Source organism: Galeopterus variegatus, unplaced genomic scaffold, assembly GCF_000696425.1.
Source record: "Galeopterus variegatus unplaced genomic scaffold, G_variegatus-3.0.2 Scaffold5884, whole genome shotgun sequence".
NCBI classification, from domain to species: Eukaryota; Metazoa; Chordata; class Mammalia; order Dermoptera; family Cynocephalidae; genus Galeopterus; species Galeopterus variegatus.
In genome coordinates this window covers 1,627-25,779 of record NW_007731995.1, presented here as the reverse complement: position 1 = coordinate 25,779, position 24,153 = coordinate 1,627, and the positions used below count along the sequence as shown (strand labels likewise).

The following is a 24,153-nucleotide window of genomic DNA, read 5'->3' as shown; positions in this document are numbered from 1 at the left end:
AAATGGGGACAGTAGAACCCATCTTAGGCTGTTGAGATGGCTAAAATGAACTGTTCTGCACAGTGCCAGGCACACAGCCAGGTCACACACACTGTTTATGCAGGTGCTTGCATGATGGCTGTGCTGTGCCAAAGGTTGCACATGCACTCCGTTCTTACACTAACCCCATGGAGACGTGATCTCATTCTACAGGCTGGGAAACTGAGGCAGCACGTGACCAGCCCTCCATGGGCTGTTGACTTTGATGGGAACCCGGAGCAGGGAGCCCCTGCAGAACCGGCCGCCATGTAGCCAGGTACAGCCTAGGATGGGGGCCCCCAGCCAGGAGGCACACCTAGTCCCACAGCCCCAGCAGACAGAACAGCCACCCCTGCCTGCTGCCCACAGCCCTGGGGCTCAGCTCTTTGACTCACTGTGGGCACGGACCAGTCAGCTCCCTTCTCAGGGCCTGTCCTGAGGACTAGAGGGTGTCCTGGAGGTCTTCATTGGGGGGGGGGGGGTAGCAGGGGAGAGCCGCAGTGGTTGTTAAACCTTCTCAGTGACTCACTTGTGTTAACAGTGTCTGCGCCATTAATATGGGGTGGTCAGACATGGAAATAAGCGGCTTTGGGCCCTCTCCTGGGCACTTCAGGCTTAACAAGTCAGCCCAGGTCTGCCCCTACCATACCTTGTCCCTCAGGCCACAGCTGCAGACCCCCAAGGAGACAAGAGCCTGATAGCAGCTGCCCATTCCCGACCGGGCCTCCTCCAGCTCCTACCAGGCCCAGGGGGAGGCCTCCCCTCCCCCAGCCTGGAGTCTGTCACATTGGGCTCTGGAATCTGGATCCAAATTGTCAGGTGCTTGGAGAAGCATTTGAATGATCTGAGTCCAACTACTTCCTCCTACAAAGCAGTTAGAGAGGGAGGGACAACAGCTCAACATTTGGCCACATCCCTGCCCCTGCACAAGGGGGCCACCATGGGTGGCCAAGCTTTTTATCCTCAGCCATCACTCACTCCCTTCCCCAGAACAAAGAGGCTACAGCCAAAATGCATTCAGAACAGCTAGAGCTTTATTGGCTAATTTAGTGAACACGTCTTAGCTGAAGACAGTTTTCCATCTCCTCCTTCCCCTGGGGGGGTTCGAGCTGGTGGCGTTTGCCACTCTACCGAATCTGATGAACAGGGCAAGGAAGGGGTGTACTGCCTGAAATCATGTTGCTGCATGAAACCCTGGGCTGTTCACGCTGGGGCAGAGCCAGCAGCTCCAGGGCCTGGGTCTAAGGCTCCATCTTCCACCATTTGAAGGCAAAGGGCACCCGGCGGATGTTGGCACAGGCACAGAAGTCTCCAATGTCAGTCAGGTAGCAGTCAAAGTCATCAATGAAGATGCACTTGAAGCCCAGGGGCTCTAGCAACTGGCAGATCTTTTCTTCTAGGCAGCAGGTACCCTTGATTTGGGGCCCAAAAGGCTTGGGGATCCCCAGATTCTTGCCCATCACAATCATCCGCAGCTGTCAGAGACAGGGTGGGTGAGGCATGGACAGGGCTCAGAGACATGAAGAAAGGCCCCTACCTTCTTCCAAGTCAGGAGAGCCATAGGGTTAAGCACAAGGGAAACCCAGCCGCCACCTCTGTGTGGTTGGGCCAGACCAGCTATAGCAGGCAGAGACCCCATTCCCCAGGCCTGTGCTCATGCAAACGTCATGAACCAGAACAAAATCCAGCTGGCTTCTGCTTAACCCTCCGATGACTCCCAGTGTGTTTCTCAATAGCAAGACCAACGTCCCGCTTGGCCACCATCTGGCTCTACAGACTCCCCAGTTTCTACTATATTTCTATCGTCCTGGCTTTTACTCTCGGACGTGCCATATTCCTGCTGCCTCTGCTAGCATGTTCTCCCCTCGGCCCAGCTGTGTCAGGTGACTTCTGTCCATCTTTCATATTGATAATCTTCCAAGAGGCTTCTCCTGCCACTCCTCACGCTTACACCCAGGGGCTGTGTCGGGCTCCTGTCTCATGCCCAGAGGGCCACACTGATCTGATAAGGTTGGAAGATACCCATGCCTGATTGTCCAGTAGTCCCCGGGGCCTGGAGAGGAGGTCTGCAAGTGTTTAAGGAACTGAGGCACTCAAGTGCCTCAGAATTCATTTAAAATGCCTACAGTAGGTCACGGTGGTTGTGTGAGAAGAGTCGGATGTAAGCTGCAGTTGGCATAGCAGGATCGCCTGTAATCACCTCCTCAAACCCTGTCTCCCACTACCCCACTTCTGGTTTAGACTCTAGAAATCGAACATTATTCTACATGTTTGAGCACCTCCATGTACCAGACGCTGCTGCTCTGGACCCTGTTCAAGGTCTCACTGCCAGCAGATGGCTCAGCAGCCTTGACTCTGGCATCCCCATCTCTGAAGTGGGCCTCACGGATCTACCCCTTCTGACTGAGGATTAGCTGACTGAGGCCCTAAAGCACTTGGCCCAGGACACCTGCTTGGGAGGCACCCAGCCTTCAGGCCCAGCTCACCTGCTCCCTGGGCTGGGACTTCCCTAACAGAGGGAGGGCAGGGCCCGCACCTCACCTCGCCTCCTTGTAGGCACCACGGTCTGCCGTGCCCTGAGCCCTGCAGCCCAGTGTAGCCCTCTGGGAGCGAGACAGGAGCCTGACACAGCCCCCGGGTGTAGGTGTGAGGAGTGGTGAGAGAAGCCTCTTTGGGGAAGAATCGAAATATGAACGATGGACAGAAGTCACCTGACATCAGACAGCACTGGTACCAGCCAGGGGGTACCAGCCAGGGGGTACCAGCCAGGGGGTACCAGCCAGGGACTCCCAGCCCACCCGTGTCCTCACCAGGTCAGGGAAGTATGGCCTCGCAAAGGGTTTCCTGGTCTGCTGGTCGGAGGGGACGTTAGTCAGTGGCTCCAAGCAGAAGAGCTGGGGGACATCGAGGATGTCACTCTCCAGCAGGCCCAGCTCCCTCTTCAGGATGTCACGGTTTAAGCCAATACACTTCTGTAGGGAGAGAAGTGAGCTCCTCAGGAATTGAGAAGCCTCCTTCCTCCTCCACCGAAAATGGGCAGTGGCCGGAAGCAGCTGCCACCTTCTCATCACTGACTGCGCAGCCACCTTGCAGGCCCTGCCAGCCTTCTCTGAAGCAGGCATGGTCCCCTTTTCAAGGGGAAGTGGGGGCTCAGAGAAAGGGCTTGGTGTGAGGGACCAGGATCCCACAGCTGGTCAGCATTAATGCAGCTACTAGTCCTGACTCTACTGTACCACGTGGCCCCCTTAACCCTTAATCCTGCCCAGAGTGGGGGACCTGGGCAATGGCAGAGGGCTGGGGAGGGCAAGAGCGAGCCCTCAGGCCTAGACACTATGCTCTTCTTCCTCAGGAAGGGACCTGAGCAGCTGTCCCCCATCCCTGCGGCACTTCCACACTCAGACCAGCTGAAGCCCAACACCTGAGCATCTCCCCAGGTCTTGAGATATGATGCAGGCTCACGGCCACCATACCCAGGATGACTCATCAGGGGCTCGGACATGCTGTCTTTGCCCCATACTCCGCTGGTCCCCATCCTGCTATGCCAGGAGACCCTCCCTATTCTTACAAAGGTCAGGGTGCTGCATGCTGTGAAATACTCCTGCCTAAGAGCAATAGGGACCCAGTGAGCAAAAAGCAGTTTTGTTCTGTGTGACCTTGGGCAAGAAATTGCCCTTCCCAGCTTCACCTTCTAGGAGTTGGATACTCTCTTTTGGGGACCCTGTGCTTTTCTCACAGCCAATGAAGCATATTCTAAAATTTCTGAAGGCCTGGTGACCCCGAACACCAGGTCAGGACTTCCTTCCGTGATGGTCCCTTCACTCAGGAAACATTAAGGGCCTGGTCTACTTCCGAGTCTGATACTAAGAGCTTCTTAGACAAGTAGGGGAGTGGGCCTCTCCAAGGAGGACAGTACATTTTAAAACCTGCTAAGCCAGCAGAATCTGTCCTTGACATGCCATCCCCCGTTCTGTGTCCACAGCTCACCCCAGGAGTCTAGATCCAGGCCCTCAGCCATCTTTGGTTAGCACCTTGTAAGGTTGTTTGTTACCATGTGCTTTCTGGTCTCTTTCAAGCGTAAGGTGCATTTGCCTTATCTTTGGTTCCAGAGACATGACTCTCCTGTTTCTCCTCTAACCTCCCTATGCTGGTTTACAACTGGCCACGGCCCCGGATCCAGGCCTGTATCAGGATCCGGAGGAAATGGCAGATCCTCCCACCCCAAGGAGGAGCAGGTCAGAACCTTACTGCAGGACCTGCAGTGCCAGCCCCGTCTGGGAGAAAGTCCCCCACATCCTTGGCCCCTACCTCCACATATTCATTCTGCTTTCTCAAGCTTTCATCAGCAAGAAGTTGATCGATGGTTCTGGCCTCCCTCCCTGCAGGAGGAAGGAGAGGGTGGGCAGGCCTATAGGTCAGGGAGTGGGCAATACGGCCCAGAGCTGGGCACACTCGGACCCTGGGCATAGCCACCTAGGGTATTCTTGGGCCAGTGACTATGCTGAATGGCCTGGCTAGTCTCCAAGGACATCCCTACCTCCCTCCCCTCCCATGGGTTCAATTTCTCGTATCTGAGGACTGACCAGGGTCCACACCAGAAAGTCCAGGAAGGACTTTTATTGCCACTGGCCACTCTGTCCCTGGTATGAGAGGGAGCAGCCTATGCTAGGCTTTGAGGGAGGCAGCCTAAAGCACATTGACACGGCGATATTGGCCCCTGCTCACCTCAGATGGGTATCTCTGCATTATATGACCTGGCCACCTTCTACCTGCAACCTTGACTGGTGACATTAGCTTTGCTCCTAATCTTTGGGACAGGGATGCCCAATTCAGTTGGTATGTTACCTCAGAGCTGACAGGCCCTTGGCATGTGGCTCATGCTCAATAAATGTCCCCTTCCATGGTGCTTCTAGGACCAGAAGTCTCATGGGCCCCACCCCAAAGACATTCAAGAGGTCTGAAGTAGGGCAGGAATCCTCTACTTCCAGCTCCCAGGTGGTACTGAAACTGCTGGTCCTCAGACCACACTGAGTACCGAGGGTCTAGAAAACATCCCAACACCCCGCCCCTTTCCTGGGGATGTAATGTCCCTTTCTGTGTTCCCGCAGCATTTAGATCAGAAGTGCTATGGCACCAGCCACACCATCTCTGCTTGTCCGCTTACGTGTCTCCTAAAGAAGGATCAGGAGACCCAGACAGTCCCAGTGCCCAAGTACTTAACCCCATGTTCCCTGAATAAGCTCAGACACTGGCACTATTAGCATGTTTTCCCCCCAGCTGGGGCCATCCCTGGGATAACTAAGTCCCTTTCACATACATTCTAGCAGCTTCTCGGCCATCCCAGAACTTCTAGTCTATTGTCCTAATACCACCAGAATAGCCCTAAAATAGAACAACATGTTCTAATATGGTAATTCCATCAGCTCTTAGGTTTCCAGGGGATCCTTTCCACCCAGGGTAACCAAGTAGAGTGTGACAGTCTAGAAAGGGGGCCTGGGGAAGAAGGGACTCTGCTCTCCCTTACCATTCGAGAGGAGCTGATCACCTCTAACCTCATCAAACATCAGCGCATCCCCGTAGCCCTCTTGCTGCTGCTTTTGGAAAAGTTTATAGCAGGAGCTGGGGCTGGCCAGGAGCAGCTGGAAGCCCTGGATGACAGAAGTAGGATCAGAAGCCAGCTTCTGGGGGTCTCAGGCAGAAGGCACAGGAGACACGATCGGACACACCCTTTCCAGCCCCCAACACAGACCTTTCTGCCCTCCCTGTTGTCTGTGGGGATGAAGCACATGAACTCGTCCATGTGGCCGGTCATCAGCCAGTCTGAGAAGAGTTCCACTGGGGCCTGGACCTGCTGGGCACCGAGGAAGTCTCGGAGGGTCTTACTCATGGCCCGGCCCTCCATGCTGGAAGGAAGATGGAAAGAAAGGCCCTTGAGCCAGCGTGGCCAGGGTTGGCTGCCCACTACTTGGTAGGTCTCAGGCTACTTCTGGGTAACTGGCTGCTCTGACCACTGGGTGGAAGTGGCTGGACTGTAGGGGCTGGGGTGGTTAAGAATCCTTTACTCCGACCCAACTCAGGACTGAATCAAGTGATTCTAAACAGACTGAATGCTAGGACACAAGTATCTGCTGGTTTTAGATAAATGGCCACCAAGAAGTTCAACCACATGTCTTGTAGAACTAACGTCCTGCCGGTCAATAGGCCAGCTGCACTTAGCTTATGTCAGCTTAAACCCTGGGATCGCTCAAAAACTAATTTGTTTTCTACCTTTAGTCTCCAATATGAATCAAAAACTCAAATACCCTTAAGAAATGGTCCACAGCAGATGGCCTGCCAAGTCACATAGGAAGCAGGTAGAAGCCAGGTGAGCTAGCAGGGGGGTCCTTTCCTTTAGTTGTAAGGCAGCTGGCCACCATCTGGTCTCTAGGGCTCACCTGGGGTAAAAGCTGCTGCCAATGAGGATCCTGCCTAGGGGATACTCTCTGCCTTGGACTTTGACAGGCGGGGACACCATCAAATTCCCGATGGAATCCATGCTGGCCACTCTATGGTCCTCAGTGGACTGGAATGCATAGCCAACACCAGGGCTCTGGAAGGAGACCCAGCCAGGGCACAGGGGTATTAGGAGAGATTAGCTTTGAGCCTTAGTCCTATCCTTAATCTAGACTCTCAGGTAAACTCCCACATTCCCTCCACCTGGACCCTCTGTCCCCTGGGTGCCCCTTCACTTCTAGATAGGAGCCAGGCCTGAGAGGTCAGACCAAGGTCAGCTCAGCTAAACCAAGCCCCACACCAGTGAGTATTTCATGGGAAAGTCTTCAAGCATGACGGCCCGAGGGGTGTCAAGGATCAAGGAAATCGTCTTGTGGGGAGCCTGCGTGTAGCAGAAGGCCATCTCGTCCTGCAAGAGACAGAAATGGGCTGAAGTTGTCTCACTGCCTCCACTTTCCTGCCTGGCGTGCCGGCCACATAGGGCCTGGGCATAGGCCGCCTGCAGAGACAGGCGCTCAAGAACCCCTCCTCCCTGCCAGCTCCTGCTCAGCCCTCAAAACCCAGCTCAGACGTCACTCCTTCTATTCAGGCTTAAAACTTGAGTCATCCAGATTCTCCCTTCTCTTCTCCCACACGTGATCCATTAATAAGCTTTGTTGGCTCTACCTCATGTATGTTTCAAGTCACCTCATATCTGGGACCACATGGAAGACACCGTGATCTCCCCCCTGTGCCACTGCGGTACCTTCCAACCAGTTTCCCCTCTTCTATTTTTGCCCCTCCTGAGATCTGTTCCCTACATCTCAGCCAGAGAGATCTTTGAACCTAAATTGTAACCGTTCATCTGGATTCATGCCTTTAAATCTTCCCATCTTGCTTTGGATTCATTTCCATTCCACACCTCGGCTTAGAAGGTGCCTGATGTATAACGTAGCTCTCGCCTAGCTCTGACCTTTGCTAGCTATGATCTGGACACAGGGGCCCTTCCATTGCACAAATCCTCCAAGCACACCCCACATCACCATTTTCATGTCTGCTGCCCCTCTGCCCGAGGGGTCCCTGCTTCTAATCCGTCCCCATCCCTGGTCTTCACAGGGCCACCGCCTTGTTTCCTTAAGTCTCTTTTGAGGATTTTCCTGACTACCCAAACTGCCTGATTTGGTCTAGTAACCGATCTCATTTTTCTTTCACAGCACTTGGAGTTCTGCCCTTCTTACAGCAGGGGCAGTGTCTGTTCTGTTTGTTTTACCTCTAGCACTTAGAATGACACAGCCAGCATACGATAATCTGAGCATTTATGCAGAAGAGAGCTCCAGAAGTGGAGGCCGGGTTAGGCTCCAGCCTCAGTGCTCTGCAGGGTCAGGCAGGATCCTAGGGTGGTTGGTCCCAGCCCTGACAGCCTGTAGCCAAAGGCATCAGACCCTTAAGACACCTGGGGCAAGTCATTTCATCTGAGCCTTCACTGAACTTCTAAAAGACGGCGAACAGCCTGGCTAGTCACCAGGACTAGTGAGGCTCAGGTCTGCCTTGAAGGTCAAGCCAGCTGTGAAGTTCCTGGTACGTGGTACATACCGAGTCCCCCCGCCCCTCCCCTGCAGGTGGTGTGTGTGTGTGTGGGGGGGGGGGGGGTGTTACCTGGAGCCACCTGCCCAGGCGGTTGGGGTCCTCGTAGACAGATGCCACCTGGCTGTTACTCCTCTCGCTCAGCTCTGCCACTGTGTTCACAAAGCCCTGGAGCTGCAGTTCTCTGCCACGGGAGATAAGCCAGTGCTGCAGAGGCCTCTGAGGCTCCCCCCGTGGTCATGAACTTTCTGTCCCAGGGCAGGGAGAGCACCTCCTTCAGTCATGAGGTTATGTACCCCACCGATGGGGTAAGCAGAGCAACTATCCCCCCAACCTCAGAGCCCACCTTGTCTAGCATCACTCAGTTTAGCTCATGGCAGAGTCAGGTCCAGAAACGCCCGTGTCAGGCCACCATGGCAGGGGCTAGAAACCTGCTCCGCCCCTCCCTCTCGGTCATCTTTTACACGTGCCCTTCTCCCCCATCTCCACGATCTCCCACCTCAGCCCACCCAGAGGTGTTACTGATTCTTTCCCCAAGGGGGCTATGTTTATCCTCTGAGAGGTCTAGAAGCTGGGTGCCCCCGTGAGATGGCCAACAAGGTTGTCATGTTCATATGTGTGGCATGGGGTGGGCCTTGAACCCCAGGGTCTCAGTGCTGTGACACACAGCACCAGGCTCATGGAGTCACAGTGGTATCCCCTCCTAGTTGAGGGTGAACAGTGATGTTTGAGACTAATATTAAGACCACCTAAGTTACAAACAAGTAGATCTTCAAGAATTGACTGTCAGCAAGATCACACCACTGGGAAGTGTCAAACTTGGGATTCTATTCTGGTTCCAGGTCCAAGGCTTACATTGTCATTCTACGCTGCTTCTCCAAATAACCTGTTTGTCGGGTCTGTGCAGAGGCTACGGTGAGCTGGCCAGCCCGACAAGGTCTGGAACAGTCTGAGGGTGGAGCCCTGTCTTATGGGTCATCTGTGGCTAAGTTGGGCCAAGCGGTGCCTGAAGACCAGGCCTGATGGGACAGCAGGTTTCAGGAACACCTGTGAGTGAACCACCTCTGCCTTTAGACACAAAAGACAAAGTAGAAAGATCTGGGGTATCTGTCATCAGCAAAATCCTTTTAGGTCTTCCCTGAGATCCTCCCTTCTCATCCTGAAACCTGGCGTCCCTGTGGGCCCCATTCCCCAGCAGCCCTGCCCCAGGAGAGCTCTTAGTCTCCTATGCCCCACTGGGCCTGGAGGGACACGGAGGCCTTGCCACTTATTGCCACATCCAGGACATCTCCCTTCTTTATGACCACGGCCTGTGTCGCACACGCCCTCAGCTGCAGCACACGCTACCCTCCTGTGACACTGGGTCAACCACTCTGGTCTCACCTGACTTCCCGCTGCTGCTTCTACTGTCCTTAGTAATCCCCCCACCCCCACACGTAGATGAGCTGCCTCTTTAGATCCTTGAAAAGATCTTATTTTCAAGCTTGATTTAACACCTGGCCCCATGACCTCCATCCTCCCTGTCACCCCTTCTAGTCCCTGGACTCTGGCCCTTGACTGTTTTCTCCCATCCCTGCTTCACTTTCTCCACCCTGTGTGACTCTGTGCCACATCTTCGATTACACCCTTGTCCTCCTTGGGCGTATTTGCCTGGCAAAACCCCCAACCCCAGTTAGACCCAGTTCTATTATCTCCTAGAACTCAAGTTACTGAGAATAGCTTGAGAAGCCCATGGTGACTGGTCTCTCTAAGTCATCCTTAGCGTGGTCCAGCCCTCCTGACGTCTCCTTAGTTCTCTGTGCTCCCTCCTGGAACAGTGGCGAGCTGGCTTTGTGCCCACTGAGGCCAGCCAGTCCTTTTACACCCGTCCTCCCTACTGGGTTTCTGCGGCCACCTTTTCCCTCCTGTCAGTTCTCCCCTTCTCTGCTGGATCATTCCTACCAGTATTATCCTTCGCCTCCTACCTTAGAAAGAATCTTCAAGTAAGGAAACTGCCAGAGAGGAGATGGGCGGCCGAAATAACTGGAGGTGGCTGGTATGGAGTCGGCAACGATCCTGGGTCCCACCGCTGTGCTTTTACCACCCTGGCCTGAGCGCTGCTGTGTCTCCTGCCTTTTATTCATACCCGATTCCCCCCATGGTCAGCGTGATGGTGCAGACAGAACTCTTGGTGGTTTCACACTGGCTGCACCTGCCAGGATCCTCTCTCCCCTTCTCCACAGGCCATGGCCACAAAGCGAGAGCCTGTTGCTGGCCCCTCTGCAGCCGGGCGTGACCCTCCCGTGCCTCTGCAGGCTGCTGGCCCAGGAGCAGGAGTGGTTCAGACTTCTGGACCCCCAGCAGCAACACACGGGCAGCTTTGCCTAGACGTTGGTTCTTTCCCCTTCCTAGGGCCTAGGAAGTGCCCGTGCCCAGGCTCTATCGTAAAGATGAAGATGTCACCAGGGAAAAGCATCACAAGACTGAAAGGAACCAGGACCCCTAAGTGACAATGGGGGAACAGCGCCACCCTTCTACCTGCAGGCATCCAGGTGAGGGAAAGGTGGCTTTAAGCCACCGCGCTCGGGGTCTTTTACAGCCCCAGAGGCCTTGCCCCAATAGCCAGGGTGCACTAGACCCTGCTCGTGCTGGCCCCGTCCCCCTCTGGTCTAACCTGTTCTCTTCGGGCTCCACAGGCGCCGTACTCTCCCTGGAACCCTCTTGTCCTTACCACTCCATCTGTGCCCTATTTTATAGCACGTGACACCACCCGACATCATGCCTGCTATCTGACCCCCATGAGAATGGAGCTAGGGGGAGGGCGAGACCACCTTGTTCACTGCTCTGTCCCTAGCTTTGGGAGAACTCGGACACATATCAGGTGACTGTCTTGAAACAGTTCAAATTGGAGGGTTTCACTGTCCTGGTAAGACATTTAATCACCTTTGCCCACCCCACCCTGCATACAGGAAGAGAGCTTTAGTTATGAGAACTGCCTGCTACAGGCAGCCTGAGGGTTTCTTACCTGCACAGGTATACCTCTAGAGGCATCTGGGTGCTGGGAAGAAAGATGCAGGGAGCTACCCGGAATACTACTGTATCTTTGTACACTGGGGTCTCTGGAATCGACTGCAGGATAAGACAAGGCGCTGTCAGTGACCCGGTTCTACACCTGTTCCCTCCCCTCTCACCGCTCCCCAGGCCTCCGGTGGTTCAGCCCAACCCACCGCTGGGTCCCACCTGTCTTCTGCAGCTTTTTCCCAAAACCCCAGCTCTACCCACCAAGCCTTGTCTCCCCTGTCTTCTGCCCACCTGTGGGAGATACTCCCCCTACCACCACATATACCTATTCTTTAGTCTAAGGGCTCCTTGTCTACTTGGGAACATACCAGATCTTGAGATTCTTCCACCAGGGAGACAGAGTAGGAAATCAGGCCCGAGAAGGTGGAGGACGGGAACTCAAGAGCTTCGATGTAGAAGGTCTCCTTCAGCTGGTTCTCAAGAGGGGCCCAGGTGTGGCTATGCTGGCCAGGCCCCAGCACCAGCTCAAAGGTACTGGAGCCATCTTCTAGGAAGGAGAAAAGGGACAGACAAGCAAGTGAAGTAGCCCTGTGCCAGTCACCACACTGGATGGCCAAGGGCATCAGCTCATTCCTCAGGTCAGAACCCAGGCTGCGGGTGCCAGGAGAGCACTGGCTGGCTCGCCCTGTGTTCACAGCACTCAGAGCTGAGCACACAGCCAGCTACCTGCTCACAAACAAGGGCGGCTGTTCACCAGCAGACTTTGAAGACCTGTTACACGTCAGGAGGTGGGGACTCGGATGACGATGCCTGCCTTCAAGGCACTCGGTCCAGGGTGTAGACTCATGGTAGGCGTTTCCACGCTTTGAACCACAAATCCAACTTTTGGGAGAATATCATGAAGTCCTAAAGGTGAGAAACTGAGCGTACTAAGGTGGGCTTGGAAGACTCACCTGAGGAGGTCAGACACTGACACCAGAAGAGTCAGTGAGAACCGTATTGGATAGATTACACCTCCATAGAGGGTTTCTATAGAAACCGAGCACTCTTGGGATTATACACAAGAAGCCTATTTCTCTGTAGTTTTTAGGTCATTACATACAAAACCCTGCACAGAAGAGACCAGAAGGAAGTTGACTATACACAGCGTATGTCTCTAGATCACCCTCGCCCAAGGCCACCAAGCTTCTTCTACCTGGCCCACTCGAACTTCTGCCTGCCTGGCCTGTGACCATCTGTCTTCCTCTTCTACTCCTGATGGGGCAGCTGCAGTCCTGACCATGGCTATTCCTGCCTAAAGCTCCTGGTGGAGTGTTTTGGGGGTCCAGGGAATCCTGAAGTAGATTTATCTTGACCACCAAGACCCTTAAAGATCTGGGCAGCAAACCCTCAGGTCTGCCCAGCACATGCCAGCTGCCTTTGTCTCCAGTTCTTCTACATTTCAGATGACTGCTGCTATGGCCACAGCCATCCCTGCGTCAGGCGCTGCCTCTTGCTCTGGGTGGCCGCAGGCCTGGCCTCAGTCCTGTTTCTGCGACTGGCTGTGAGGGCAGCCAGGCCAGCTGCAAATGCTCCATGCAGACTCCTGCTCTAGTCTGCCTGGAAGCTTCTTCACTGGCCCTAAGCCAGGCCACGTGGGGGTGAAGCTGGATAAGGCAGTTTCCCCCACCACGACCCCTGCAATTCCCCAGCATACAGACATAGTCCTCAACTTGCTATGGGTCAGCTAGCCCACTGCGGAGTTCCCAGTTACAGGGACTGGATTGTGGCTGGCTGCCACCCAGCCCAAGAGCTGCTGCGGCCCCAGGGCCTTCTACTGTCCTGGGGACCTGGGCTCCCATTGGCGGTTCTACCTGAAGGTGATTCACTGTGGGAAAGGTGAGAGGGTCCTGGTCTACTTGCCACAAGCTCCTATCCAGCTGTCTTTTCCTGTGGCGGACCCTCTCGGGGCCTTCTCTCATATCAGGTTGGTTGTTTTCAAGCACAGCTAACATTGCCTTGTGCACCTGCCTCACCGGGGACCATGAAAGGTGCCATAGACTTGGATTCACTTGCATCGTCACAACCCTTCCGAGGCAGGTGCTTGTTATCCTCACTATACAGTCAAGGGGAGAAAGGGAGGCCAGAGCCTCATGACCCAGGACCACAGCCACCTTTACCCAGAAGGTCCTTCCTGCCCTCAGTGCTCACAAGCCCGGCCCTGTTGCTGCTCAGGGCTCAGCTACCCTCCAACTCTCCCTACCCTTGATCTTAAAGGGCTCCCCCAGCCCCTGCTTGGTTCTTGGCTTGCTGTCCACCTGCCCTAGCAGGCTTTGGGAGTGGGTAATGTGTTTATCCTTGCAAAGCTGGATCCTCAGGGCAGAGGGAACACTGACAGTCTGAGCTGAGCCGTCTCCTACCTGGCATGTACCACCAGTGGGGTGGGCACCCTCTTCACTTTTTACTGGCACTTCTAGACCATTTCTCTTCATTGCTCAAAAATCCTGGTCCCTTGGGCCGGCCCCGTGGCGCACTCGGGAGAGTGCAGCACTGGGAGCGCAGCGAAGCTCCCGCTGCGGGTTCGGATCCTATGTAGGGATGGCCGGTGCGCTCACTGGCTGAGCACGGTGTGGGCGACACCACACCAAGGGTTGCGATCCCCTTACCGGTCACGAAAAAAGACAAAAAAAAAATTCCTGGTCCCTTTGAGGCGTACACAATCAGACCATGCCACCCACCCCCCTTCCTTGTTGCAATTGGCGGCTATCCTCCTGTCCCTTGTGGGCCGGCCCAGCACTGGCTTGCCTCCGCCACTGTCGTCAGTGGTACTTGACACTAGAGACCAGACCATTCAGACATTCTGATGGCCTTGACCTTATTCCAATGAACTTTAGTTCTGTATCACCTTACACTTGACCTCAGATGCCTATTTCAATGGTTGTGGCATGGACTAGACACCATCGCCAAGACAGACTTAACTCCTTCTGGTCTCTTTAGCTCGCCTGTACTCCCACCTCACGATTCTCCAACCCCAGCCCCAGATCTTTCCACTGCTGATTCCCAGCCTCCATCCTCACTCCTTCTCCTCCTCTCAGTTTCAAAGACCCATCACTATATCCACTCCCTTGGACATGCTGTCGACTCCTACAACCTGTCAACGTGCTTGCCTGGGAAAGCTTCACCTCTGGTTAGAGCAGGTCCTTAAAACTCACTCCTGCACCTGAGCAGCGGGAGAAACCACCATGCTGAGAGGCCTCAGATGCCCCCAACTCCACACCAGCCCTTCCAGTTATTACCACCACACATTTCTCTTTCTGGCAAATTCCTTCCACGGTCTCTATTCACCATGCCTGCCAACTTCAACCTGGCCTTTATACCCCATTGTCCTTGTCAGGGTCACTAATAACTCATTTTGAAGACCATGACTGTACCATTGGCTCTGGCATCTTAGTCTATCAACAGCACTAGCCATGGGTGAGCACTGCCTTCCCGAAAGGCTTCCATTACTTTGTTCTAGAGCCCTATGCTCTGGCTTTCTATCTCTGGAAGTTTCTTCAGACTGCTTCACTACATCTTTGACTAGTTCTTCAAGCTTTAGCATGTTTCAGAGTCACCTGGGGGGCTCGTTAAGACACAGTGTGCTGTGTTCCCCTGTCCTAGATTCTTGAATAAGCTTTAATAAAAAAAGAAAGTCCCTATGACCCACGTGAAGTGTGGCACCTTTAGCAGGCTATACGAGTTGGTGGCCTCCTGGGTGGACTCCAAGGACCGTATGGCCCAGCCAGCCTCAGAGTGGTCTGTACTTGTAAGCCTCATGGGCCCAAGTAGCCCTCATGGTCTGAACCAGACCTAGACCCATGGCTTTCTAAGGCTCACTCCCTGCTCACATGTAGAAGAGCCACATCCAACTGGGCTGCCCTTTCTGACTAGTCACAGGTCACTTCTAAGTCCAGCCGTGACCTGGGCCTGCAGAAGAGATGGAGAAGCCAAGTTCCCTGAGCACAGGTGAGGAAGTATCAGAGGCATGCTCACCAGTGCAAGAGATGGTCTCCCGAGAACGAGCACATCATATGCCACACAGCTCCCCAGTTGCCAGCTGAAGTGTGGCTTTTCCTTTTTTTTTTTTTTTTAACTGACCGGTAACGGGATCGCAACCCTCGGTGTTGCGCCCGTACCGGGGACCGGCAACGAGATTGCAACCCTCGGTGTTGCATCTGCACCACGCTCAGCCAGTGAGCAGGAACCGGTCTCCACATGGGATCCGAACCCTCGGCGGGAGCGCTGCCGCGCTCACAAGCGGCGCACTCTCCAGTGCGCCACCAGGCCGGCCCCATGAAGTGTGGCTTTTTAAGAGGTAGCATGCTGGTATATGCCTCCAGAAGCAGAGTTAAATCCCAATTTAAGATATGTAGAGGCATTAAATCCTAAGCCAGTTAAGGGAAGTCAAAAGACTTGTGTAGGGGCATTTGTGCTGGAGTTGGACATGTCTACCTTGTAAACCAGCAGCCCTCTAGGCCTTTGGGCTAGGGTGTGCCACCTGCTCCCAGGGAGATAAGGGCTAAAGACAAGCAGTGAACAATGTGGTGGCTGGGAAACAGGTGCTATTGTAGCTCCCATTCCAGCTTCTTGGCCTCTAAATTCTGGAGATTTAGTATAATGGGATCTTGGTTAAGAATTAAGATGGATTCTTCTGACAGGAGTTATTGGGAGAAGAGGTTATCTAATCTATGTAAGGTGATAGCTACCATTCTAGCTATTATGCATTTCTCTTCTTCCATCTATGAGAGTCCTGCAGGATAGGCATCACCACCCCTATTCTACAGATGGAGAAAGCAGCTTGGAGGTACAATAACTCACCCATGCATATAGAGTTATTCTATGCCAAGAGTGGCAGCCAGAGAGTCCCAGGGATACAAGTCCAGCCCCAACAGCCCTGACCTGCAGCTTTAGGTCTCCAGCAGGCTTCTGACGGGGACTCTGCTAGGAGTGGCTGTGGGCACAACCCACCCGAGCAGGTTGGGAGAACAGGTGAGGCTGGAGCTGGCACAGGAACACTCACTTTGGGGCCAGTAGACTTTCGCCTTCTTTGACTCTTCCTTAGAGGTGTGTAGGACCAGCCGGTATTTCTTTAGGATGCAGCTGGGTCCCTGGACATTCAGTGTCATCTGGGACAGATTCTTTATTTCTGGGCAAAAGACAAGGCAAAAGTTCAGGGGCTTCTAGAGGCTAGTACTGCAGGGATGGAGGAAAGATCAGTAGGAACGGGGGTGGGCGACTTGTATACAGAGCACTAAGACCCTCTGCCTCTTGCTGTGGCCCAGGTTGCCTGTTCCTTATGTGGCCACAAGCAAGTTGCCAACTCCAGTCCACTTCTGAGTGAGGATGGCATTTATCCCGTGGTCCCCACAAACATGCAAAACATGGCCTGGCACAGTCAGTCCAGTGAGGGTTCACCTCCAGCCTTGATGTGAGTCAAGACATCCGCTTCTCCTACTAAGGCCTAGAACCCTGGTCCCAACCACAAGTCAGGACCTGACTGCTTTTGCCTAAGACTGTCCGGGTTCCTGCCCCAGGCAACAAGAGGATCTTTAGAAAGTTCATACATTCTTTTGTCTTCATTTAGTCTTCTTAACCACCTTGTGAGGCCAACTGTATCATCCCCATTATACAGGTGGCAAAACAAGATCAAGGAAGTTAATACACTCAGGGTCACAGCCAGGAAGCAGCAGTTGGACCTGACCACAAAACCCATGCTGTTCCCACAGGATCATGTGAGCTCTCCCTTCCCAGTTATACAGCATCAGGCCACAACAAAAGATTTGATCAGCCCAGAGAGGGCCATCAGCCTGGAATCTGTACATGCTGAGGAGTAGGGCAGCGAGGTCTGAGCAGAAGGGAACCTGAGGAGGACAGGTGGAGATGGTCTCAGGTCTTACCCTCTGACGAGAACACTTTCTTGGTCTTGTCTATGAGCTGGTTCATGTCAGCAGGGCTGCAGTTCACAAGCAGGACGGCACCCCAACCACCGGGGCCCCAGACCCATTTTTTCTGCAAATGAGAAAAAAGTGTTGGCTCAGGAGGAAGCCAAGGAAATCCTCTACTTCTCAGATGCCACCTCACATGAGGGGGCAGGGCCACGCCTTTCTCCAGGGCAACAGGGACTCCTAGAACAGAATGTGGGGCCAAGTACCTGTAGGAACAGGAAGGCAACATCAGGTAAGCGGGCTAAGGAAGTGGGAAAAGGTGGACACAGGTTACCAGTTACCCACCCTGTCCAGTGTCAGGGGAAGCAGGGACGGAGGCAAACTGGAAGACACATGTCCCACCTGAAGGTTGCAGCTCACTGTTCTAGTCGACTGCACGGCCAGGCTAGGACAGGAGCCTAGTGTCACTGGACACTCTTAACAAGCCAGAGACGTATTTCAACAGTTCTGACTTGTATTTGCAGCAGTTTGACTTACAAGACACTCTCAAGGTCAAAGTTGGTCTGTGGGCCAGGTCTGGCTCACCAGCCCTGGTACCCTTCTGCTGGAAGCCTCACCTTGTCAGCCTGTTTGTTGCTTGGTGTCCCGATTTGCCCACTGCGGTAGATGTCTGCCTCCAGGGAGACCTCTGAAATGGGAAGGAAGGGTGTGTCTCAGTGACCCAGACCAGCTGGATGGAACCTCAAAGCTGTAGGGAATCCCCATAGGGCTGCCACGCCTGGCACTGGGGCCATCCGGCCTTCTGGCCTGCTCTCAGCTTAGGAACAGGAAGCCTCCTCAAAGGTGGCTGCTTCTCACAAGCCAGCCTGGAGAGGCCCGAGTATTCACATGTCTACCTTAACCTCCCAAGAACTCTCAAAACCAGTCCCTTGTGGTCTCGATGCCATCTCATGCCTCTCTCAGCTTCTTTTTTTTTTTTTTTGTTCCCCCCCCCTTCCCCGATACCCTCTCTCAGCTTCTATTCAGGCAATTCCTACTTGGAAGGCCTACCTCCCTAGCCTTCTAGAAAACTCTTTGTGCTTTAAGACATAGGAAGGGCTCAGTACATGACAATCCCAACTCCCTTAAGAGCATAAGAATCCAGACTTCCACCCAAGCATCACCACAGAAGCTGCCCCTAATGCCTTACATACCACCTCCTGTCCCTTCCACCATACAACTGACCACCATGTGGCTTCACGCCAGTCTTTTTCATTCCTAGCTGTCATCTGGCATGGTATTTCCCACCTGGAATGTCAGGGCCATGAGCACAGACCTCCCCAGCAGCTGGCACCCAGATGCTCAGGGACCTGATGCCAGCCACAAGCCAGGCTCTGTTCTTGGTCCTAGGGATATAGCAGCCTGCGAGACAGAAGCCCATCTCCTTGGATCTTACATTAGCACACGTGTGGCAGGGGGTGAATAAATACGTATCGTGCCTGATGGTAACAAGTGCCATGGGAAACAGAGGGACACCGGGCAAGGGTATTTCAGTTTTAGATGATTAGAGAAGTCTAAGCTGAAATGTGAACAGAGACCTGACAGAGGCAAGAAAATCACCCGTGTTAATATCTGGGGTAAAAGCCACTAGAGGGAACAGGAAGGTGGCAGTTCAAGGGTCAAAGAAGCCAATAGTGCCCAGAGCAGGATGAAAAAGAAGAGTAACAGGCCGTGAGGTCAGGGCTAGGGTGGGGCTGGCTCAGGGAGGTTTTGCAGGTAATAGCAACTCTGGCTTTAATCCGAGCAGTACGGAAACAGGTGGGAGGCTTCAAACTGATATCTTCTTAAAGATGTGCCACGCTGGCTGCCACATCAAGACTAGACCCAGAGAAGGTCAAGTGTGGAAGCAGCCAACCCCACTGGGAGACCTGGCAGTGATCCAGGCAAGAGGGGATGGTGGCTTGGACCAGGGTGAGCATTGGAAGCGGTGAGTTGCTGGATTCCAGCTAAACTTAAGGTAACACCAACAAGCTCCACGAAGTGACATGGAGCAAGAGAATAAGGCTGAGACCAAGGTTACTGGTCTGAACTGCTAGAAAGAGAGCTTCCATCTACTGTGATGGGGAAGACCAGAAAAATGGGTTTTAGGAGGTAGAGAGAATCAGTTCAATTTGGGATACATTGTTTGAGATGTCTTAGACATTCAAGAAGTTACGCTGGACAGGAGATACCCAAGTCAAGTTTAAGGAAGATGCCTGGCTAGAGGCAGTTTTGGGAATAGTCTATAGATGACCTGCAGGGCTACATGACAGGCTTCCTGAGCCCAGAAACACTGCCCTGACCAGCTGGGGGCAATGAAAGATGCAGCAAAGGACTCCAAGAAACAGGGGGACAAGGGCAGGACCCCTAAAGTATTCCAAGTGGAGTGAGTCAGGACAGGGTAAGCAGTTATGTTAGGTACTGCTGACAGGTCAAGGTAGAGGAAGATGAGTCGACCACTGGACTTAGTGAGGTAGAAGTTACTAGAGTCCTCAAGAAGAGCTGTTGGTGGCAGGTGTCTGATCTGAGGAGACTCAAGAGAAAGCGAGGAGACATTAGGGACCCACAGAGAGCTTCCAAGGGGCAGGGAGGTGGAAGAATGTTTAAAAACAACATAAAATCAGGTTTAAGAGTAGATGTAATAGACATAGAACATAGGTACCAGACATGAGTAGGTGGTTAGACGACAGTAACCCGTGGGAGTCCTGGTTGCTTCTATTCTAGGAAGTCAGGTCAGCAGTGAGGACAAGGGACAAGTGGCTGAGCTCTGAGGAGGGGATGTGTCAGTGGGTATCTTGAGTTAATCCATTCAGGACCCAGAGGAGGCATGTTATTACAGGGAGAGCTGCTTGTAGCTCCTATTGATTTTGCACAGACCACCCTCCTCTCCAGCAGTGGGCTGGTCCCCAGGCTCCTGGTGGGAGCAATACTCACCAATGCCAGTCAGGTACAGCACAGCAGTGGCCGCGGGGACTTCCTTGTCAGGCCGATAATATGAGACCAAAACCTGTGGAGACAGTGCCCAGAACCCATGGGAGCACCAGAGGGCAGGGATCAGGAGCAGAGCCCTGGGCCACGTGCCCAGGTCTAGGCATGTAACCTTGGGCTCATGTTACAGCTGAGCTTCCGCTGTCTCACCGAGCTGGTACAAGTGATGTCGGAGGTAGGATCCGGGGGCTCAGCAGTCGGCCACAAGCCATCTAGTCCTCTTACCAGGTTCCTGACTCCACCACAGGAGAGGACTCAAGGGCAGAGTCACAGCAGACAGTGAGAACAGGTTTAATGTAACAGATAAGAAATGCAGGTTCCACGGAGAGTGCACTGCACAGCTCCAGAGACTGAGCAGGGTCCACGCCAAGTCTAACACAAAAGTAAGTTCAGGACGGACATCAAGTCTAACACAAAAAGAAAAACATATTTAAAGTTCAGTACAAAGTGCAGGCTGGATCAAGAGAGTGAGCAGCCGCCTGCTGAAAGTAAGTTTGATACAAAGTATCAAGGTATAAATGCCTCAGCTGGCAGAGAGCAGGTTGCCTCCAGGAAAGTGAGTAAAAGCCCTGCTTTTGGCTGGGATCTGGCTTTTATAGTTTCTCTATCTAATGAATATTCAATTAAAGGGGTGGCTCCCAATTATATAACATGTACTTTTACAAATGCTCAGTTGGTCTCTTCTTGGAGCATGTTCATTGGTCAGACCCTTTCACATGCACCAGGCTTATTCAAGAATATTCTGTGCTCTCCATTGAGCATGCCCAGCCACTGGATTTGCATAAGCCAGCCCCTGTGGTCTCATCTTCCCTGTTAGTGCTGAAAATAGGTCTAGTTGGCAACAGTAACTTTTCTCCAGGGGAGAGTTCAGAGGAGGGGGCCTGGGACCTCAGGGAGTGGCCGGAAACCCAGAGGCGAGTCCTGAAACCTGAGCACCTCCTATATCACAAGGACCACAGCACCACACTTAGCACTGAGAGTTAAGTCCCCTGAGCATTTAAACCTGCCATAATCCCTCCCACCTCTTCTACATTTAGGCTCACAACAGCCCATCCAGGTGGGGTCCATATGTACTCCAAAGGCAGAGGAAGTGAGGTAGTCGCCCTGTACCACTCAGGTAGAAAGGGGTGGCATGGGATCTAAATCCAGGTTATCCAGCTCTGGAGCCCAAGCTTTAAGCCACACTGCATGTCTTCCCTGCTATACCCACCCTCCCAGGACCCCAACCCGTTATTCCATGAGGTGGGCAGTGTGGAAATTGGGGCTGATGGCTTAATCTGCTCACTCAAAAGGAAACAGGACACCCCAGGTGGGGCAGGAATTGGAACTCAGTCTTTCCTGTGTCCTGCATCAGCCTTTGTTTCCAGAGCAGCCTTTATACTTCAGACGAAGACCTGTCCTTCAGCCATTGGCCCTGACCATGAGGCCTTCATCATGATGCAGAGATCCAGCCGTTAGTGAAGGCCACGTTTTTGTGCACGGATCCACCACCTGTTCCTGAACAGAAGCTTTAGTCCAAGGTCAGCATCTCACTCTGTTGACCACTCCTGATGGTGCTGGAGGCTGAGCCCTGGGCAGAGAACAGTTCTCAGGTGGTCTGGGCTCAGCTGGGACACATCAGGGCCTCAGTTCTCATCTAGAAGATTCTTAGTTCTTATCTAAGTGTACCGCTTGCCTCTTAGGGAATTGCCCACCTTGGCACGGGGCATAGATGGGCATGTGTATTACCCATCTGCCATCCCAGCTCAACTATCCGCCAACCACCAGCAGACAACTCTAACAAGTCCTTCTGCTGTGAGCTCCCCCGAGTCCTGGACTGCTGCTTTGGTGGTTCTCGCTCCTGGCTCCACATTGGAATCAGCTGGAGAGCTTTAAACTACAGAGGCCAGGGTCCTCCACTCCCAGAGGTTCTGATTTAATTGGTAGGAGGTGCAGCCTTGGTTGGGTGTTAGAAAGACCCTGGTGGTTCTTATCTGCAGCCGGGACTGACCACCTCACTCTGAACAAGTGATCTGCTCCTACCACAGAAGCACCACCACTGCCACCTTGTCCACGGTGACACTAGCAGCCTGTTCTGCCAGGTGGAGGCAAACCTCCCCACAGGTGCCCCACTAAGGAGACAGCTCACCCAGGAGAAACAGCACAGACTTGGCCTCAAATCCTGGGTCTACCCCACTCTAGTTTTGCTTTTTAGGTTTAGCTACAGCACTCTGTGCCTCAGTTTCCTCATTTGTAAAGTGACAGTAGAGGCCAACCCCATAAACATGGTTCAAGATATCTAGTATATAGTATGCATTTAGTACATGTTAGCTCGTAGACTTCATTAAGATTTCTACCTTCTAGAAGGACTGCCATAGCCAAGAAGTCCATTTGAGACATTGCTAAAACTTTAAGCCAGACTTGAACAGCAGCTAGACTGGAAGCTAGCACAGCCTTGCCGTCAGGAGCACACAGGACAGGCACAGGCACGCTCAGCTTGAATCCTAGTTCTGCTCGTTACCAGCTGGGGTAGGGCAGTCCCCTCACTCAGTGCCTCAGTTTCTTCATCTGTAAAGTGGGGTCATACAGTGCCCACCTCACAGGTTTGTTGCAAGCATGGAGTAAGGTCAGACATGCAAAACACCCAACACCACGTTTTTCACACATTCAGAGCCTGTCAGCTGCCGGGAGGGAGACCCCAGTGGTTGCACTAGGTCCCACCCATGGGAGATGCCCCCTCACTTCTTCCCCAGGCTTACTTTGTCCTCATCCACGGCAGGGCTGGGTGATGTCATCTTCACTAGCACGTACGTGGGATCCAACAGAGGACACCAGACAGTGGCATTCTCCTCCTCTGTAATTACCGTGTTGGAGACGTCGATCAAGATCCCCCCAGAGCCACGGATGGTGAAGGACTCACACTTCTGCGGGGCACACCTGGTTTGCCCAACAAGGAGACAGACTTCAGGGCACAGGAGACTCACCTTCTCAGCCTAGAAAGTATCTGGCATGGTGGGGGCCAGACCCCATGTTCTTATTCTCCCCAGGGTGCTGAGGCAGAGGCCTGCCAGTCAGGGAGGCTTTGGAGACCTAACAACTTCAGCCTTACTCCTGCCACCCCTCTCTCCCAGGGTCCCTGTGTTTTCCCTCTGACAAGCTCCAGCCCAGACCCACCCTCCTACAGATGCTCTAGAAATTTCTAAAGCTACAGCTTATGTATAAGCCCCCAACCACTAAATCCCAAAGAGGGAAGAGCCATTTGTCTGAGCCACAAGGAATGCCTGCAGGAAAAAGAACAGGGTATGGCACTCAGGAGGTCTGCACTGTAACTCTGGGGAAGACAAGGCCTTCTGAGAGCAGGTCGCCTCCATGCTGAGGCCCCCATTTGTAGGAGTCAGGAGGGACCGACTGTAACACGCAAAGAAGAGAAGCCCCCACTCCCTGCCCAGGCCCACCCCCCAGCTGGTCCTGGCAGAGCACCCCCTGTGCCTCACCCACTGAGATCCAAGCAGATCTCCATGCCCAGCACACAAACAGCATGGGCAGGGCTGTCCAGGGACAGGTGGATGATGCTCTGGAAGGACATGTTGTGGTCCTCCAAGCTGACCACCCTCAGGCCTGCACCACGACCCTCACTCAGCACAGCAACCTCAAATGACCCTAGGGCTTGCCCTGCCCTCCCCTGTTATGGGGTCAGGGTCGCACCAATCCGCCCCCTTATTAAGGTATGCCCAGGTGTGACTGATTTTCTCCACTGAAGCTTCCTGGTGGCTGTGGGGGTGGGGCAGGTGGAGAGGAGCAGGTGGAGTCAGAACTCCTTCACCACTAATTTATTAGGCAGCTCATGCCTGCAGACCTTCAGACCCAGGTTGTCTGAGGCTGGTTGCTTAGGAGTCTCTGGCCTTCAGCTGGGAGCAAGATGGCCTTTGGGAGTTGGTGCCTGGGACTGGTCAACTTGGCCATAGTATTGGAGGACTCATCTGGAAGCTGCCAAAAGCAAATATCTGTAGGGGGCAGTGGTCAGGATGGCAGTGTGTGGCAACATCCCCAGCTCCAGGCCCTCAGTTCCAGGATGTGTGTTTCCTGGCAACCGAAGAGAAGAGTTAGACCAGCAAAGTACTGACTGGAGGGTCTGATGCTCTGGTGGTTGCAAAGTTACCAGAGGAACTTGTTAACCTTGCAAATTCCTGGACCC

The 24,153-nt window shown here is 53.5% G+C and overlaps 1 protein-coding gene across 1 annotated transcript; it reads right to left on the bottom strand.

Annotated features, from left to right (window-relative positions):
• Positions 1 to 1,030: 1,030 nt before the first annotated feature.
• PADI6 (peptidyl arginine deiminase, type VI) lies at positions 1,031 to 23,544 on the bottom strand. Its single transcript, XM_008590158.1, has 16 exons — positions 23,453 to 23,544; positions 22,718 to 22,895; positions 19,926 to 19,998; positions 17,591 to 17,661; positions 16,986 to 17,097; positions 16,109 to 16,234; positions 11,439 to 11,617; positions 11,075 to 11,178; positions 8,143 to 8,254; positions 6,809 to 6,916; positions 6,450 to 6,604; positions 5,765 to 5,918; positions 5,540 to 5,663; positions 4,324 to 4,394; positions 2,829 to 2,990; positions 1,031 to 1,493 (listed from the first exon to the last, which is right to left on the bottom strand). Exons 1-16 carry the CDS (start codon positions 23,542 to 23,544, stop codon positions 1,260 to 1,262), a joined length of 2,055 nt encoding a protein of 684 aa, XP_008588380.1. The 3' UTR covers positions 1,031 to 1,259.
• Between the last annotated feature and the right edge of the window lie 609 nt (positions 23,545 to 24,153).

Excerpts from the sequence above, each read along its gene's own strand:
- PADI6 (XM_008590158.1), bottom strand. The coding sequence starts at position 23,544 with ATGTCCTTCCAGAGCATCATCCACCTGTCCCTGGACAGCCCTGCCCAT. Across the intron at positions 19,999-22,717 it reads CTGCCGTGGATGAGGACAAA|GTTTTGGTCTCATATTATCG; the intron begins GTAAGCCTGGGG and ends CTGTCTCCACAG. Across the intron at positions 1,494-2,828 it reads GGCCATACTTCCCTGACCTG|CTGCGGATGATTGTGATGGG; the intron begins GTGAGGACACGG and ends TGTCTCTGACAG.